This window comes from Chrysemys picta, chromosome 10 (genome assembly GCF_011386835.1).
Source record: "Chrysemys picta bellii isolate R12L10 chromosome 10, ASM1138683v2, whole genome shotgun sequence".
Lineage (NCBI taxonomy): Eukaryota > Metazoa > Chordata > Testudines > Emydidae > Chrysemys > Chrysemys picta.
The window spans coordinates 84,061,024-84,080,803 of record NC_088800.1 but is presented as its reverse complement, the minus strand read 5'-3'; the positions used below and the strand labels follow the sequence as shown (position 1 = coordinate 84,080,803).

Below are 19,780 nucleotides of genomic sequence, written 5' to 3'. Positions count from 1 at the left end.
GCGCCGCTTCCCTGCTAGCTGTCTGACTCTGCAAGCCTGGGTGGAGGGGTGCAGCATCCGCTCGGGCTGGGTGGGGGATGGGTAGGCTAGTAGCCGGGCGGTGGCCGGAGTGGGGTATTTAACCCCTGCTTCGCCAGGGTTATTCAGGAGTGTTGGGGTGGTGCAAACAGGGTGACCAGACGGCAAGTGTGAACAATCGGGATGGGGGTGGGGGGTAATAGGCGCCTATATAAGAAAAAGACCCAAAAAGCGGGACTGTCCCTATAAAGTCAGGACATCTGGTCACCCTATGAGCAGCCTGCAGGCAGCCCGGGGCATGCGCTTTCTCCTGCTGCTGCGTGCGGGTCATGGGGGGCACCCATCTGTTTGATGGCACGACACACCTTTGTTGAGTTACAGGCTGCAGGACAGAGCTGATTGCCTAGCTACACAGAGAGACCAAACACAGGCCGCCAAGCAACCCCTTACATTGTAAAAAAGTGGCAGCGTGCCAGGGGTTCGCCCCTGTTGTTTGGAGCATTTTTATTTAGCTGATGTTCTTGCCCCACCCCTGCTGTGCTAGAAAGTTTTCCCTCAAAATCGCTGGGATGAAAACAAAAGTTTGAATATCCCTCATGATCTAGCCCGAGGGAATGCTGCTCTGCAGATGGAACACTTCATGCTAGATAAACACTGGTCGCTACATTTGCTAGTGAAATGTTTCATGGGCATAAAATGGACAATGGAGCCAATTGGGGAAAGCAAGGCACAGAAAGGTGAAATAACTTCCTAGGGCAACACAATGAGTCAGTAGCAGCACCAGGTGAAACAACTTCCCAAGGCCACACATTGAGTCCGTGGTAGAACCAGGTTTAGAACGTGGATCTTTTTGACTAGAAGACCTTCAAACCATACTGTTTTAAGCCTTGCGTATAGAAAGACAGATGGGGCCCTACAGAGAACCTAGCATGACAGATAATGATAGAGAACTCGTATTTGATCAGATGTTCCTCTATTTGCATTGACTTGACAATTACTTTTTTTAAAAGTAATGGTTGTGAAAATGCTTGATAAAAGGTGTTTAAATATTAGTGATAAACACAGCTGGCTGAAAAATAACATGTATTACTAATGGTCATTAGCGTGCGAAGAATAACAACACTTAATTATAATTATTTAGGACCTGATTCTGAAAACACTGGTGTGGGTAGTGCTTTTAACTGTCAATAGCCCTAATGAAGTTTGCAGGATTAGGCATACATTTTGCATTTATTTAAGCATTTTACCAACAGCAGTGCTGACTGATGATGGTAGGGCACTGGTTCCCAAACTTTAACAACCTGTGAACCCCTTTCACTAAAATGTCAAATCTCGCGAACCCCCTCCTAAAAATGAATATTTCCAGGGATTTTCTCCTTTACCTGAGTATAAATTATAAAAGCCGTGATCTTGGAAATATAACATTTGTTTTCATGACATGCTTATTACACACTTTTATTAATTATTATTGATCATTACAGTATTTTTATTACATTATGAAAACGGCAACAAGATCTCAGTTTCGTAGCTTGTATCACTTTGAATAAGCTTGTTATAAGACAGCAGGAAGGGATTTAAGAAGCCAATTCAAAGAGTTCCTCTTACACAAGCATTCAGGTCTTGAGCAGTCCAGGCAAACAACGCACGTTACAACAAAGCTTAAACTTGTTCTTCATAATAATTTTAAAAACAATCCTAGCTGCCTACTTCATTTTAAAAACAGCAAAAAATATCCACCTCCCTTTCCATTTCTTATAAGGAGTCTTGAAGTTTAAAACTCAGTGTGATAGAGATGCTTTGATCTGCTTAGTTCTTGGAAGTCCAGGGGCTCCGGGCTGCTGGCCCCGTGCTGCCCGGAGTCCCTAGGGACAGCTCTGTCTGCCATTGGGGAATTTTTCCCCAAGAACCCCCTGTAAAATTTCACAAACCCCAGTTTGGGAACCACTGTGGTGAGATAATGCAATAATGTATTACCAAGCAGAAATTAAATGCTCCACTTTTTTATATTTTGTTCATTTAAGAACACTGGAACATATATAAATTGAATGTAACCATGCCAATTAGATCAATCATTATAATTCTCCCCTCCCCCCCCAGAATATTACTATTTAATATTTGGCAAATACTGAACAGCCTACAAGAAAGCAGTTAACACCAAGGGGAAGAGCATGCAATAGAAAAGCTGGAACATGTGGTCTTTTGCATATGTCGTTGCTCTTCCGGGTATGTAAGGTTCTGAAAGAAAAATTTAAAAAATCGTATCAATTCTGCTGCATCTCTGCAGGCAATAAATCCCTTCAATTCAAGTCTTTAATATAACTGCCCTACCTCCTAATGTGTGTTCCATAACCACCATTTGAAAAACATTCTAATAGTGAGATCTACTGAGATGTAAAATAGATTTCCAAGGAAGGGGGTGAAAACCATTTGTTGAGTCATTTTAAAACTAGACCTGCAAACCACTGGAGAATATGGTATGGGACTGTGTGATAGACTAAATATGATCTAATGGGGCTTTTCAATCTCTGATTCCTACAATATTTTCAACAAACTAATATTTAAAGCCCTGATCCTACAATGAGCAGGCCCCATTGCAAGATCAGGACCTAACATCTCTCATATCATAACCTAGTACTCTGCCCCACAAACTGAACTGGATGTATGAGAGAATCTGCCTTCGGTGAATTAATCTTAAATTTTTCCCCATGTGTGTTGTGTCCCAATTAAGGGTAATCTTAGATTTTGTACAGTGAAACTATATGAAAGTTAAGCCTGTGATATGCATCTGCATCACAGGTGCACTTTTATTTATCAGCATTGGGCACAGCTTAGTGAATAGCTTTTGGAGCCATATATTTCACCAGTACCCTTGGCTCTTTTGTTGTGAATTCACTTACCTGATGGAATATCTATAAAACCGTTAGGTGGCTTGTCCGGGAGTCCTGCTACAAGAAGGAGTCCTAAAGAATTCACCTCTGATTGGTTGCGTGCCTGGGTCCAAGATTTCACCACAGGGTCATCCGCTAAATTGTTCAGCTCTGGGAGATTAGCGCCTAGCAAATCTTTCAGATTTTGAGCGCTTAATTTCTATAGCCGAAAAGAAATAAAAATAGGTACATTCATGTGAAATAATTCCAAGCTGCTTACAGAAAAGTTACATAATGGCAGACTGACAACATCCGCTAAGGTTTCTTGCTCTGCTCTGCCAATGTCCCTCTACCCAACCTAGTTCTGGGCTTCCTACCTACAGATCTGCTAATGCATCTCACTTCTTCCCTACAATACCCCTTGCTACTCCAGTGCGCCTCACAACCAAAACACCTGCAGCACCCCCTGTGTGGGAGACTACTCTGACTTAGTAGGTTTTGTCCTTCACTCCTGTGCCACCACGCTGCTCTGTCAATGCACCAAAATCTCGACCCTTCGTTGAGCTGAGTTATGTAGTGGGTTAATTAAACCATCAGGATGCCTTGACTGATTTTTGCCTACAGCAATTTTTCATTGTTTCTGCACTTAAATGCAAAACTGATCAGATAATCTGTTGGTTTAAAATTTAAAACCAAACGAAGGTACCTACAGCTCAAGGCAGCTAACAGGTTTAGATAAGAGATCTGACTGGGGTTCTTGTCTAATCCTCTGGTGATGGCAATATACACACAATGTGCACAGTATATCCAGATAAGCAAAAAGATAGCTGACTGCAAAATGTCAGTATGCAAGGGGTTCACGGTACCCTAGCAGGGCCGGCTCCAGGGTTTTTGCTGCCCTAAGCGGCAGGAGGGGAAAAAAAAAAAAGCCGCGATCGGCGGCAGCTCCACCGCGCCGCTTTCTTCTTCTTCGGCGGCAAGTCCTTCCCTCTGAGAGGGACCGAGGGACCCGCCGCCGAATTGCCGCCAAAGAGCCCGACTTGCTGCCCCAAGCACCTGCTTGGAGCCGGTCCTGTACCCTAGGAGCTTAGAGAAGGATGATGGGAATGACTGAGGGCATAAAAACCCCTCCTTTCTTCTGGAGAGAGAAAAGGAAATACTTTTTCATACACTGTGTAATTAGACAGCGGAGCTCATTACCCCAGAATGTCCTTGAGGCCAAGAAATGAGCAAGATTTAAAAAGGGGTTGGACATTAATATAGCTAAGAATATCCAGAACTGTCATTAATGAGAACAACATTTTGGAAGGGATGTTAAACTTCATGCTTCAGGGCTTAACTCTGACTATTAGAGAGCAGGGCGAGACCTAACGTCGGGGCAGGCTACCCCACCTCTTCCTGCTATGGAGTTCGTACATCTTCCTCTGAAACATCTGGTGCTGACCCCTGTTGGAGACAGGACACTGGGCTAGATAGACCTTGGGTCTGATCCAGACTGGCAGTTGCTATGTAGCCACATCTGACAATGGGGCCTACTTAGTCCCCAGTCCTGAAATCTAGGGAAGATTCTCATTTCAATCACTGTCTTTCTGTTGTAGTCAATGGGAGTCTTGCCTAAAAACTGCAGGATCAGGAGTGACATTTTTGTTCTCCCAGGAAAAAGCACTGGCAGAGCAGGCAGTGCTGATGGATTAATTGCTATTGACAATGGAAAACGCCACCCACCTGGACTTCATCTGGGTTGAGGGCTGTAAATGTGGCTACGTCCATGACAGGATAACCAGAAGCAAATTTGATCAGATCCTTGGTTGGGGCTCCGCCTTTAAAGAAGAAAAGCAGAAGCTGTGTCTAGCTGCCAAGATCCCACAAAACCTTCCCATCACATTTTGTGTCGTTGAACCATAGAGTCATATAGGTTCAGGCCTGACAGGCACACCAGGTCATCTAGGCTTGCCCCTATATATTACAGGCAAATAAACAACACTCAGCCACTTCTGAATGGGCACTTAGAAACCCATTTTCCCACACAAGTGCCTAGTTTGCACACATCACCATGGTGAATGAACACAGGCCTACGTGTTCCAAACTCCCACAGTCACTCTGAAAATTTGACCCGTCTCCTAAGAAAATGTGAGGCTACTAGGGTGACCAGATGTCCCGATTTTATATATTTGATGCTTTTTCTTGTATAGGCTCCTATTACCCTCCACCCTCTGTCCTGATTTTTCATACTTGCTGTCTGGTCACCCTAGAGGCGACATATTCTCTATATTTCCTGTCGGATGCAATTGCCTGTGATGATGATAGTAGTCAGTCACATTGCTGACTGCAATTCTTAATCACATTTTTTTTTCCAGAGGCGCAGGTGATAGGAGGTGGGGGAGTGGTTCCTTTCAGAGCCAGCAAGTATTCCTCCTCCAGCTTCTGTTTATTCCCCACTCCACAAGTGGTCCTTATGTGGTAAGGCCTGACCTATCTCATCCCTCCCCTAAATGCTGCTCTCAAGGTGGCTGAAGAGGTCACCATAGTGGCTAGACTCTCCTTCCTTCTCCCCCAGGGGACAGCTACCCTGCAAAGAAACACCTGTGGTGCTGAGCCTCAGAGCCCAGGTCAGCTGACATAGACTCGCAGGACTTGGGCTGTGGGGCTATAAACAGCAGTATAGACGCTTTGGTGTGGGCTGGAGCCTGGACTCTGAAACCCAGCAAGGGGAGAGGGTCTCGAGCCCGGTCTGCAGCCTGAGTGGGAACGTCTCTGCTGCTATGTTTAGCCCTCCAGAGCCCAGCGAACTGGAGTCAATTGCCCCGGGCTCTGAGACTCAGCGCTGTGGGTTTTTCCTTGCTATGTAGACGTGCCCACACTGCCCCAACTGGCAAAGGCCCGAGCTGGAGTCTCTCAGCCCCCTAACAGGGCACACTGAGCAACTGCCAACCTGCTTCTTTCAGCCCTGCCAGCATCAACAGTGGAACTCACCAATGGCAGGCTTCAGCAGCTGGTAGTAGGCATCTGGAGAACTCGGGTTCTCCTCGTAAGCAGCTCTCAGCTGGCTATAGAAGAGATTCTTCTGGCGCTGAGAACACAGCGAGGTATTCATGGGCCTGCTGGTCTCTCTGGAGAGGAAGTTTTTAGAGATGTACCTTTTGTATTTGTCAACGGTTTGAGCAACCAGCATGTGCATAGCTCGGTGAAATACACCCCGACAAAACCAAAACCCCGGGAGAGGAAGGCTGGCCCCGTGGTTAGGGCGCTAACCTGCATTTAGGAGGCCCAGGTTTAATTCCCAGCTTTGCCACAGACACCTTGTATGACCTTGGGCAAGTCACTCAGACTGTCGGTGCCCCTTCACAATGGGGAGAACAGTATTGCCCTGCCTCGCATGGGCTGGTGTAATGGCACAGCAGAAGAAACTGGGGTCCTAGACCGGAAAGAGGCTGCATAATGCCCTGCCTTTTTCCCTCTCCCCAAACAGCTGCTGGTGAGCCCACCCTGGGGCTTGTGACTGTCAGAAGGAGACTAGCAGAATTTGTACAACACCAACGAATCCTCCTGAGCTCTCGCCCAGTCCGAGCTACAAAGAAGCAAGTCCTAAGTGTAGATTTCTTGATCCGCTATTAAAAGAAGAAAGAAAGAAACAGAACCCACTTACCCCGAATGTGTCTAGTGCTTAAAAGAGTCAAAAGGTACCTGACGGCCTCACTGCTGATGGCTTTTATCTGAGTATCTTCCAAAGCACAGATGTGTGGAGCTAGCATTGTGAGCATTGTTCCGTCTAACTGATTGCCATTAGCTTCTAGATGCCGAGTGACCAGAGACGTAACCTGGAGGTATGACCGTTAAGGTAAACCGATGAGTGTTTAAAAAGTACGTTAATTTAAAAATTGCAGTTGCTGACACCCATTCAAGTAATTTAAAATAATGTTCCTCTCTATCACCTGACCCATTATCGCATCAAAATATTTCTTTTGTACTAAGTGCTAAATCAACAAGACATTTTAAGGCGAAGAAAAGTCTGCCTGGGGTCCCAAGTTTATTCCCACAATTCTGCTTTTCTACCAGTATTTTAAATCCCCTTTTCCCAGATTTTTATAGGTGCCTCTTGACCTCCATTTATACTCACTGCTACCATCACATTCCAATATAGCTGATTCCACATATTTATCACCCTATGGTTGAAAGATCCGTGTCTGAGATCCATGGTGGCTTTTAATTTCTGAATGTTCTGATTAAAGCCTCCATTTAAAACAGGAGAGTGTACTTTTCTTTATCAACTTAATTGGTATCTGTTCATACTTTTGAAACATTCCCTTTTGTGGCCTCTTCTTTTCCAATCAGAATAAGACTGTTTCCTTTAACCTCACGTTCAAGAATCTTGGAGACCTCATATCATTTTGGTTTCCCTACATTGCACCATTTCTAATCTAATAACCTCCCTAGCTTTGCAAACAGTTCCCCAGATGGGGCCAGACAAGTAACAGGATCACTGTTTCCAGGGCAATAACAATTTCTGTGTCCAGTACTGCACACAATATACTCTGTGTGTGTTTGTGTGACATTATTTAGGCAGCAACAGTGTCCACTTTTTAATCACTGATTATTTTTTTTTAATTAGTGTCCTCGCAGCACTTGTCATGTTTTGCTCGCATGTGTCTTACCTTTGGGAGATCCTCTTGCCATGATGTTCCTGTCAATAGGGCTGATAAGGTCTCGGCTGTAGTGATATTCCAGTTAGCAATTTCAGTTGTGGTATACATCCTGGCTATGTTTCCTAATAGTGGAAGGTAGTCTTCAGGCAGCGTGCCAAAGATCTGTTTGTAGCACAAAATATAGTGAGCAGACAGGCAGCATATGTCTGAGTTGTTTCAGTGCACACACTTCTCAAGTGGATATGAAGCTAATGTGTACAAGAAGATCTACTAAGTGTGCAGGATTCACAGACATTGATTCAAAATCCAGTGGGTAAGCAGGTAGATTTGATACACCTTCCTAAGGTTCCAAATCCACCACCAGGAGTTAGTCATGTGTTTTATTTTTAATGGCTCTTGTTTTTTGTTGAACTTCTTATGAACTGATTCCTGAATCCGATACAATATCATAATATCCTACCTGTATTTAAGGGGAAGGGAGTGGTAAGAGCCGGGGATGTGGTATCAGGACTTTCGGTTTCTATTCCTGGTCCTGATACAGGGAGTGACTTTGGGCCATTTTGGCCAAAATTTTCAAACTTTGGGTGTTCAAAGTTCAGCACCTACATAGGTGGCTTGATTTTTCAGAGGTGCCGAGAGCACACGGGTCTCATACACTTCCAAGAAATTAAAAGTGCTCAGGCCCCCTGAGAATCAGGCCATTTATTTGTTTAGTTTACAAAATTTGGCCTAAAACACTCAGAGCACTCGTGTCCCCAAGTGTGAAATGAAGCTAGGAGTGTTATGAGACTTAATTCATTAATGTTTGCAATATGCTCTAAGATCTTTGCGGGAAAGGTGCTGTAGATGTGGAAAGTGTCCTTGTTAGTTGCTGAACTGACAATATTGAAAAGTTTAACCCCAAACAATCCCCTCAAAAGCCATCCTTCAACGTTACCTTTTTGCCCCAACAAGTCCCCCTCCGCATATCTCACCCAACCTGTTCCAGATTCTGCGCTACCTTGTCCAGTTTCAGCTTTAGCACTTGAAGGAGAGGGGCCTGAAATTCCATCTTCCCCAAAGTTTCCAAATTGTTTCTCAGCACATCATCAGGCAGGCAAGCATCCAGATCACTGCTGGATGTGTACTTGGAAGCTAGAAGGTCTCTCTGCTTCACCACCACTTCTGTTGTCAATGGAGTTCTTGTGCAGTCTGCTTGGGAGAAAGAGGGAGCATTAAAATATCTAGTGTATTTTTTGCCTTCATTCGGCTGTGTGCAAATATCTCCCAGCATGACGTTTCTGAGAACTCAGGGCTAGAATCATGGCAGAGGCAGTAGATTCACCCCTTTGGGGACGGGGAAGCAGCATATGTTGTGACACCACTTCTGATGTGGCCAGTCCTTTTCATCCAGACGGATTCACATGGAGCCTTTTGGAGGCATTGGGGGAAGAGAGGAAGGAGAAACAAAGAACATAACATAAGAACATAAGAACAGCCATACTGGGTCAGACCAAAGTCCATCCAGCCCAGTATCCTGTCTACCGACAGTGGCCAATGCCAGGTGCCCCAGAGGGAGTGAACCTAACGGGTAATGATCAGGTGATCTCTCTCCTGCCACCCATCTCCACCCTCTGACAAATAGAGGCTAGGGACACCATTCTTTACCCATCCTGGCTAATAGCCATTAATGGACTTAACCCCAATTAATTTATCTAGTTCTCTTTTAAACCCTGTTATAGTCCTAGCCTTCACAACCTCCTCAGGCAAGGAGTTCCACAGGTTGACTGTGCGCCATGTGAAGAAAAACTTTTATTTGTTTTAAACCTGCTGCCCATTAATTTCATTTGGTGGCCCCTAGTTCTTATATTATGGGAACAAGTAAATAACTTTTCCTTATTCACTTTCTCCACACCACTCAAGGAGGAGAGAACCTTAGCTGTAACCTGTGCTGACCTTCTACCTTACTGGAAGTTAATTGATAGCATCAGATTCCATTCTAAGATCTTGTGTATCTACCAAGCAGGAGCTGACATTTTCTGGGAAGATGCAGCTGTGGTACATGAGAGCAGAGGAGAAAGGGAGATGAGTCTAGAGGAAATGAGACCCAGCCAACTCAGGGCACATCACATACAATACATACTTGCAGCTCGTTTTTGCCGCTGAGGGTTTGCAAGCTGTTTCAGAAGATAGGTGAATTGGTTCCTATTCCAGGTCTTCAACTGGCTCAAGAAATCAGGGAAAAATTGTGTCTTCTCTGTCTGTGTAGGAAGAAAAGAACTTTATGGAAAGGCAGCTGCTGGGATAGGTATATTGGACTCTTTAGTAGGTCTGGAGAAATGGTTTTCAGTTTCCGAATCCATCCTCTTTTAAACTGATTTCAGTATTCCTACATTTTACTCTGTAACTTCACAGAACTGTGCAGAAACTGTAGGAACAGGTGTAGGAAGCTCACAGCTTGTATTAGATCACTAATAATGACACCAATACTTAGCACGGATGGGCTCTATATATTTAAAATTTCAACTGAGTCTCACAACACCCCTGTAGGTTAAACACACTGAACAGAGACACAGAGGATAAGTGACGTGCCCAGTGTCTTACAGCAAATCACGGTCAGAGTCAGGGTTACATCCCAGGAGTTTCTGTCGCCTGGTCCCATGCTCAATCCATTAGGCCATGCTGCTTCTCCTGAACTACACTAGGCACAGTGCTGATGTTCCATAGCAGTACAGTACCTCTGAGATCCTTTGAAGTGTGCTGCTCATCAAGGCACTGGCAAGAATACCCATGTCTGTCAGGGTGCTGACTGTCCATGTTGAAGGCGATCTGAGCAGGAAAGAGATGCATTTTGCATATGCTCTGAGCTTATCAAAACATCCTCATGCTAATGATGTGATCACCCAATGCAGGAAGGGAAATTAAAATGCATCTCCTGCCCAATGGAACACGTCTGCAGAGATGTAACAGAAACCCATGATGGCTGCACACCAATCAGGAGAGCTTGGACAAGAGACATGATACAAGGGCAGACTATTCCTTTCAGTTTATTAGAGTCTTTGCCTTCCATTGTAAAGAATGAAAGAACTCGCCCAACGAAAACTATGAAGTCAGTCTGGGGCAGACAAATGAGAGCGTTCAGAGGAGAACCAAGCCTTTGAGGAAAACTGGGCATGTTTAATCTGGAGAACGGTAGAATGAGAGGTGCCGTTATGATGGTGTATAAATAGGCAATGGTGTGTTCTCGAGGAGAAGGCTCAGTTCTTCTCACTAGTCACTGAGGCCAGAAGGAGAAGATGCAGTAGCGAGGACATCTGAGGTTCACCGTTTGGAAAAACTTATCTAGTATAACAGCAGTTAGGCCACCGAGCAAGCTGCCATATCAGTGGAGATGCTGGAATCACCCTGACTTGATCCATCCAAGGATGGACTTGACACCCATTCATTAGGAATGCCCCAATCAGGGCCGTAGCAACAAAGAACGTGGCCCCCTCCGAACAGTGGCCCCCTCCGAACATATGTCCAGGCAGGGCCCCTTACAATGCAGAAACTGGAATGCGGTATTTATTTTGCCACTTTTAGGGGCCCCCTGCCTTGCGGGGCCCCCTCCGGTCGGAGGGTACGGAGGGCGCTCACTACGCCTCTGGCCCCAATGCAGGGGTATGGACTAGATCATGGATTCTCAGCCTAGGGATTGCAATCCCCAGGGAGTTGTGACCACCCCGCTCTTCCCCATATTATCAAATATGCCAGATGAGAGAGGTTTCCTGGGGTGGAGAAGATTTGAGAACCACTGGAGAAGGTGGTCCACTGAGGAGATCCTATCCAACCTGAATGAGTCCATAACACATCACCGAAGAAGTTTATAACATGACTCCATGTGTGACATACCCATATTTGTTCTTTAGCTGCTGCTCTATGGCTGTCAGTTGGTCTTCCGTGAACGACATGCAGCTTTGCAATATTGTTAGGATGTATGGGTCAGATTTTGCAATGTCGGTGCCATTGAGGGCACAGGAAAGATTGCCTAAAATTTGTAGGTTTTCCTTTGAAAATGATAAGGTAGACGTTCCCTGAAAATACGAAAAAAACAAAAGAAATTGACATGAGCCACCAAAGTTCATAGATTCTAGGACTGGAAGGGACCTCGAGAGGTCATCGAGTCCAGTCCCCTGCCCTCATGGCAGGACCAAATACTGTCTAGACCATCCCAGATAAACATTTATCTAACCTACTCTTAAATATCTCCAGAGATGGAGATTCCACAACCTCCCTAGGCAATTTATTCCAGTGTTTAACCACCCTGACAGTTAGGAACTTTTTCCTAATGTCCAACCTAAACCTCCCTTGCTGCAGTTTAAACCCATTGCTTCTGGTTCTATCCTTAGAGGCTAAGGTGAACAAGTTTTCTCCCTCCTCCTTATGACACCCTTTTAGATACCTGAAAACTGCTATCATATCCCCTCTCAGTCTTCTCTTTTCTAAACCAAACAAACCCAATTCTTTCAGCCTTCCTTCATAGGTCGTATTCTCAAGACCTTTAATCATTCTTGTTGCTCTTCTCTGGACCCTCTCCAATTTCTCCACATCTTTCTTGAAATGCGGTGCCCAAAACTGGACACAATACTCCAGTTGAGGCCTAACCAGAGCAGAGTAGAGCGGAAGAATGACTTCTCGTGTCTTGCTCACAACACACCTGTTAATGCATCCCAGAATCATGTTTGCTTTTTTTTTTTTTGGCTGGATATAGTACCACAATGCATTTATATGGAACATTTCACAGAATATCTCACTTCAGCTGCTTCTGCTTCTACGTCAGTTGCTCTTCGCAACATATACAAGGAGGATAATCAAGCCATGTACTTCCGTGGAAGCTTTTCCTGAACCAGAGTTGTAAGATTTGGGCTTGAACTACTTCTTGTATAAAAGAGTGATCAGTCATGTCGCACATGTTCCTTTCAGGGAGTAAGAAATACCCTTTCCAAAATATCCTGAATGATCCTGAGTATGGGGTGGAAAAAGACCTATGGTGAAATCATGGCCCTGCTGAAATCAATGGGAATCTTGCCATTGATTTCAGTGCAGCCAGGATCTCCCCTGCTTAGTGGCGACTTGTTGATATATCCATTCGCTGGGTGCACCCAGTTATAAAAATTCCCGGGGTACATAAAGTCAATTTTAATAAAAGTTGACTTTTTCCTTAAAAATAAAATAAAGAAACAAGTTTCCAGGCTTGTCTACATGGGGAAATTCACCAGAATAGCTATCTACTCTGGAATAGCTTCCCACGTGGACATGCTTATTCTGGAAGAGGAATATCCAAATAACCATGGAGTGATTCTGGAATAGCTACTGTGCTTTAAATGTATACCCTATTCTGGAATAGCTTCCCTGGTAGATAAGTTCTGTGGCACTCACTGACCCAGCCCTCCCCACCAGACACCTCAGGCAAAAGACAGTGACAAGAAATGAGCCCTATGGATCAGCAGACTTGCACCATGTCAGGAAAGGAAGTAAATTCTGGAGCGAACACTCCACTGAGCATGCTCAGTCACCACCCCCAATAGTGTATATATATCTAGGGACTATTAGCTTGTATTCTCAAGTTGATAGCAGCTGTTGAGCTATTCATGGGAAGTAAGTTGGGCTCGTAGACTTTTCGATTTTAAAGCCAGAAGGGACCATTAGACCATCTAGTTTGACCTTCAGTCTAACACAAGACAGAGAATCTCACTCAGTTATCCCTGGACTGAGCCCCGATAGCCACTGCCCATGCCACTAATACAATGCTGTAACATTTCAGAGCTCTGTAAAAATAAAAAAATTAACTAATCAGTGAATAAAATAGCATCTTACCAGGCAAGCCTTAGCACTCTCCAGGAGCGACTGTCTTTTGGAAGACACTCTTGGCAAAAGGTCGACATTGGCTTGTCCAACAAGGTGAAAATATTTCTGGCAGTTCACTGTGTTTGAAAATTTCTCTGGTCTAGAAAAGATTAAACAGACATATCTGTCCTTCTACAAAACAAACAGTCTTAAACTCGTAGAATTGCAAACTGAATTGCTTAGCTGCACTGGTCAGATGCCCTTCACAATAAATACTATTCAGTGAAAAATGTCTATATTCATCATCACAGGCTTCATTCAGCTCCCAATAAAGTCAACAGAAGTTTTTTATTGACTGAGGGGCTAGTGTATTGATCCCCAAATAATTTACTGGGTGATGAGTATTTGATCCAATGTTGCCAACTCTCCATTTTATCCCAAATTTCAAAATAGTTGCTAAACCCCAGTTCCCGGAGTCATGGGATTACATGAGATTCTCAGCTTTCTTTTCTTTAGCCTTCATGGTTGCAGAGAAAAGCTTGAACCTGTAAATCCTAATTCTCAAACTCCAGAAGACAGGTGAAAATGAACCCAACCTTTTAAAAATATTAATTTTGTTTTTCTTTCTTTGCTTTTATTTAAATGTTCTGACTTTTGATGCCTGATTGATGATTTTTGAATACTTCAGGTAGCAATACTTTTGGTCAGGTCTGTTGTTGAAACTCAAACATTATCTACAGAATGTTAGCAAGAAAAAGTATATCCCACAGTAAGGTGTCTAACCGGATCAACCATAGCAGTGACTGGAATGGTCCCCTACAAAGCAAGGAACCCAAATGCAACAGCACTGCACGAGTGCAGGAGAAGCAGAAAGTGAAATGGGGCAGTGTCATTCTCCAAGCTGATTTCCATCTATAAATACAGCGGGGGAGGAGGGAGATAAACACCAGCGGTGGAGAAGAGCTAATTAAGATAAAGGATAATATTGGCAGAAGAAGACATGGGGATAAACTGACCATGAATGAATTTAGGGTGGAAATTAGAAGAAGGTTTCTAACCATCCGAGGGATGAGGTTCTGGATCAGCCTCCCAGCAGGAGCAGTGGGGGAACCCAACCTAACTAATGTGATACTTGATACGTGTATGAGCTTGATACGTTTATGAACAGAACTATATGATGGGGGTTGCCTGTGAGAGAAAGAAGCTGTATTCAGTGACCCAGCAGGTCACTTACAGTCTATGGTCCTATGTTCCAAGCTGAGTGAAAAGCAGAAAATGTATAAATAGCATAAATCATAAGTAGATTAGATTATTAAATGTATTTGTTTTGTTTTCTTTATTAACACTGGTATAATCAAATGGGTAAAGACATCTCAACAAATATACAGTATTGCTAACTTCAAGCATCAAACATTATGAGCCAGGCCCCCCAAATCATGAGATTTTTAAAAATAAAAAATATTGGGCCCTTTTCATTTGTCTTTTGTTTTTTGAGCCTTTAAGGTGCCCTCGGTCATCTCTGCACTGAGGGGGGCTAGAAACTTAAAATGAAGGCTGATAGCCTCTCCTAGTCACATGACTCCAGGAGCGGGTGCTTTAAGAATGCACTGCATATTGTGAGACTTGTGATAAAATTGCAAGAGTAGGCAACCTTGAATTCATATTGGTGTTGGGTTTTTTTTAATCTTGAACAGTGTCCTTTCAAAAGTGAGGGAAGAAATGCACTCGTGTGTCTTACCCCATGTAAAAAAGAACCTTGGCTGGATATTCTTCAAAATCTGATGGAGTTATCTGTCCTGTCAGTCTTTTCGTCATGCAGCTGAGCTACAAAAATAATATAAATCACAGATTGACTCCTTCTTCCCCAACATATAACTCTCACTAGTCATCTGACCACAATAAAACCACCAATAATAATGCTGCTTTATTCCAAAGACTGGTAAAGACTTTCCCTTGATTTAAAGCGGTACTAGACCCAAGCCCAAAGTGCTATACAAATTTGGTATGTCTCCATTGCAACACCCCTCCTCCCCCAGCGAGACTCAGAGCCTGTGTCTACGCTTAGGCTTGCAGGGCTTGTACGCTGATGCTAACACTAGCAGTGGAAACGTTCGTGCTCAGATTCTAAGACCCACTCCCCTCACCGACTTTCAGAGCCCGAGCGGGAATGTCTACACTCCTATTTTTAGCACTGAAGTGCACATCTGAGTCTGTAGATCCGGACTCTGAGACTTGCTGGTGCGGGGCTTCCCCCCTCTCCCCTCAGTATAGACGTACCCAGAGTGGCCCTGATCCTGCATTATGATCTACACTGATTTCAGTGCGGCCCTGCCCAGGTATAACAGGCCATCTGCAAGGATCACAATGCAGGGCTGGGGCTTATGCATACCAGTGGGTCACTCACCACTGAAATGAAGCCACCTCTGAAATGGAACACAGCATCTGGCTAATAGTCCACAATGCTATATTAGCCCGTGTTGCAATATAGGTTGGTCACTAGGGCTAACTCCCTTAATCTTCTGCTAGGTGCCATAGCCTCTTTAATAACGATGAGCCTTGGCTTTGTGACTCAAATGAGACCTGACAATGTTTGAAACATGTTTGGTCTAGCTAAATTACTAGGCCTATAAATTTAGGAGCTGTGCTTTCCCTCTAGCTCTATAAAACTGCATGACTCTGATTAACACAAATGTGTGTTTTATACATATCATGGGCCTCATCTCTCCCTGGTGCCGTTCAAACCGCACCAGGGATGAATTTGTTGCCACACTGTGCAGTCCTGCTCTCTGCAGACATTCCCACATAGACCTGTGGACGGCTTGCCCTCTGTGCTGACTCACCTGGCTATCTTCCAGTCGTATTCGTTTGTCCCTCATGGCTTTTGCCAGGCTCGCAAACTGACTGTTGTTTAAAAAGTTTGCTGCTCCACAGCTGAATCCTTGAAGGACAGTGGAAGATAACCTACGTGAGAAATAGAGGCATTATTATGTGGCCAAAATTTTGGTCCCTCTGCCTTATTCTTCTATGGTATAAAATATAAACTTTTGGAGAATATTTTTATTGGTGGGGAGGCTTATTTCTTGGGATTATCCTTTAAATAGGCGCGCACACACACAATGCAGCAGTCCTACGGAGGCTGGAAGTGGCTCTTTCAGTGCACCCAAAATTGACTGGCAGGGGTCACTCGAGCAATACAACGGGCGCCCCACCTCACAGCATGCTGCCTATCGAGCTATTAAAAGCCCTTGCCAAATCTGGGAAATGGAGGACTAAAACTATCAGGGCATCTAAATAGAGCCCATGGTATACACTGACAATGGCAAAGCTACATATCCCATTGCAGTATAATTCAGTGATTCCCCAATACACAAAGATCAGAGCCCTTGAGTATCTGCGGATGTTTAAATCTATAGGGGCCTTGTCCTTCATCTCACACGCGTTCTTCCATGCATTGTGGAGGTAGCACCATTCATGCTTTAAAGGTAATACCTATTGCCTGCTCAGGGATGGAAATATCAGCTAACTCACCTGGAGTATTGCTGCGTGGACTTCAGCACTGCCTGGAAGAACACGCTGGCCTGTGATTATAAAAGGAAGCAGAGCTCTTAATGTGCTGTGGAAAGGAGCATATTCTACATTTATTTTTCTACATGGGCACTCTTATCACTGAAAGCTTTGCACCCAGAATGAGTGTGAAATATGCCCCTTACTGTGGGATTCCCTTCACTAGTCCCTGCTTCCTCACCACTGTCCTGCAGCCTACTGAAAACCATGCTTCATTCCCCCCGAGCTACAGCACCTTCCAAAGGAAAATGAAAAGACAATGAACTCTCACTCCGGCTGGCTGTATGTTCTGCAGAGAGTGCTTCCATAAGCTGCTTTTTAAAAAAACAGAAGAAAAAATAGTCCGTTTCCCCCCCCCCAAATTGGAACATGTTTATGCTGGAGAACTATTTCCCCCCATTTTAAGGGGAAATTAATAATCATAATTAGTCCTGCACTATCTTTCTATAGCATCATTTCTCTAGTGACACTCAAAGTGATTCACTAAATTCTGCATTCAGCTGCAACAGTGTAAACCTAGAGTAACTCTGCTATCCGCAATGGAGAAAGACTGGATTTACACATCCTTAGATAAAAAATCAACCCTGAATGTGTCACCCACTCCTGAAATGCAGCTGACTCTGGAGTGGAGCGTGGCAGCTACTTTTCACCTGGTACACTACATTTTAGGAGGTTAAACTGGTGTAGCTCTGTTAAGTCAATAAGGACCTGACCCAGAAGAAAGCACTTCACTTTCCTTTTTGGCTAACAAATGAATAAGAGGAGGTGGTCTGGGAGCAATGGTTCGTTCTTATTTTGGTTCCTTCGGAGAGAAAGAATTCAGTGGCAGTGCCAACTGTCCGTAGGAAGCAGGACACAAGGGCTCTCACGGGGAATTGGAGAGGCTGGGAGAAGAGGAGGAAACGGGACATGAAAATACACAACAACAACAACAAAATGAGCTACCTGAGCGGCTGTCCATTTCTTCTGGTTGATTTCATTGATATTGATCTGGGGAGATGCCAGTCTAGACAGAGGGATCTGATCAGCCAGCTTATCTGGGATATTGAGGAAGGTGCTTCCGGTCACGCTCTGTAAGATCTGAAATGAAAACGAACACGGATGTGCTGGGGGCAGGTGGGCTGCTGGGCTTATAAAACTCTGGGTTGTGTCTTGCAAGGTGATAAGCGCCGACCATTTGCTCTGAAGCCAGTCGAGGGGCAGGGAGAAGGCTCTTCCTAAGTGGCGTGGGGGTTGCTGGATGGCCAGCACGGGAGCCCCGTGTTTATGCAGAGATCGGGTACAGCCTGGGCAGGCCTGGTGCAAGCTTCCCCAGCGTGGACCTCAGCCCTGCCCAGGAGGGGTCATCTCTAGGCTTGAAAGGAGAACTCGAGCTCGGTGGCCCATTGAGTTCTTGTCCCCTTTGCTGATCCTGCCAGCAAGAGGACCAGGAAGTGGTTTGGGTTTTGGTGAGATGCATGCACAGACACCGACTTCACACTAACTGCATCTCAAGGCAGTGACCTGGAGCCTGGACGTATCTGGGTGCTGATGGAAAGCGGCTGGGGTGTTATCAGGTGAAGAGCTGCACTCTTGCCAAGCCAGAGACTCACCCGTTGCACAAACTTGTATTTCACAGGCAGAGGGGCCTGCTCCATGCTCTCTGTGAAATTCTGATCTGCAGCCAGGAGGAGGGTGTCCTTGTTGTCCAGTTTCTCCAGCACATTGACGGGAAGGCCAGGCGCTAGCTTTCCCAGTATCAAAATACTGCTGGCTTTGTTGATCTAGTGAGAGATTCACAACACTGCATGGAAGCCTAAATAAATCATCCTCTGTCCTTTCAGTCAGCTGAACTGTGCCACTGCCATTGCTGAATGAGAGTAATGCAAGGTTTCTTTAATCACCTTTCAGGCTAACTTTGGCCTGATAGGTCAAAAAGTGTGTGTGCGATTGCACAATCAGTTTGCACGGATGCGTATGCAAAGTGAGTATTCAGGCGTGTGTCTCACTGTGTCTGCTCTGTGCACAATGGCTGATATATATATTTTTTCAATACACCACTAGCGCAGTGGGGTGGGTGGGTGGGTGGAGGAACATCAATAAAAGAGTTAAACTGAATGAAAAACCTGACTGTGGTCATGGGCTACCTAGTGTGTATATGTCACCACCGCCCTCTACAGCTCAACTGTGTGTCATAAGCCCTATACTGCTAGTGAAGAGTCTCCTTTTGCCCAAGTGGCAGGGGCTAGTGTTTTTTACATAGGAGGAGCTAAGTTTTAGCCCAGCTGTCTCTGTGAAGTTTTGAGTGGCCGCAGCATGCCGTACAGTGGCAGCTGAGAAGTCCTTGTGTGCATGGCTTTGGTACAATATATTGGCTAAGGAGACCAAAGCCCTCCCTTCTTTGTATATATATATTTACCTGGTATCCATTCTGGATGACTTTTTTAATGATGACAGAAGCCTGTGCTGGGCTCCAGCCCCCTGTGGCTGAAAGCAACGGGAGCACCCGCCGAAGGGTTTGCCCATCCGCGTTAGCCAGGAGCACAGACGACGTTAACCCAACGGCTAAGGGACCGAGTCTTTGAAAGGTCTCCACAGAGAGGTTGCCAGTGGTGTCAGGCAGTGCACCCGTCACCTGTGAAAGGAAAGAGCGTGCCGGGGTTACTCTGAAAGGACAAGGAGGCATGTAGAAGGCAGACGTCTATCACGAGTCTGCAGTTCTGTGTCAACTGATTCATATTTGTGTAAGACACGAGGGGGCCCTGGGTAAATTGTTAGCTTTTTATTTCCTTCTCTATGTGATTTGCAAGCCAAGGGGCTAAAGCACAGGCTACCTGGGTTCTTTCCCCAACTCTGCTATTGGCTCATTGGGTGACCTTGGGCAAGTCACTCAGGGCCAAGTTT

General features: G+C 44.9%; 1 protein-coding gene across 2 annotated transcripts; it reads right to left on the bottom strand.

The window, feature by feature from the left end:
* Window positions 1–1,431: 1,431 nt before the first annotated feature.
* LOC101946377 (mesothelin-like) lies at window positions 1,432–19,619 on the bottom strand. 2 transcript variants are annotated; one of them, XM_042853936.2, is made up of 17 exons: window positions 19,296–19,619; window positions 18,490–18,660; window positions 17,843–17,977; window positions 16,862–16,911; window positions 16,174–16,294; window positions 15,072–15,157; window positions 13,364–13,493; window positions 11,399–11,580; window positions 10,246–10,336; window positions 9,651–9,768; window positions 8,529–8,722; window positions 7,538–7,690; window positions 6,570–6,703; window positions 5,859–5,995; window positions 4,611–4,705; window positions 2,916–3,105; window positions 1,432–2,253 (listed from the first exon to the last, which is right to left on the bottom strand). In XM_042853936.2, the coding sequence occupies exons 1-17, from the start codon at window positions 19,560–19,562 to the stop codon at window positions 2,153–2,155; spliced, it is 2,355 nt and encodes a 784-aa protein (XP_042709870.2). In that variant the 5' UTR covers window positions 19,563–19,619; the 3' UTR covers window positions 1,432–2,152. The 2 variants fall into 2 exon arrangements, with proteins under 2 accessions (XP_042709870.2, XP_065416306.1); XM_065560234.1 differs by having other exon boundaries at window positions 8,529–8,719.
* Window positions 19,620–19,780: the final 161 nt, after the last annotated feature.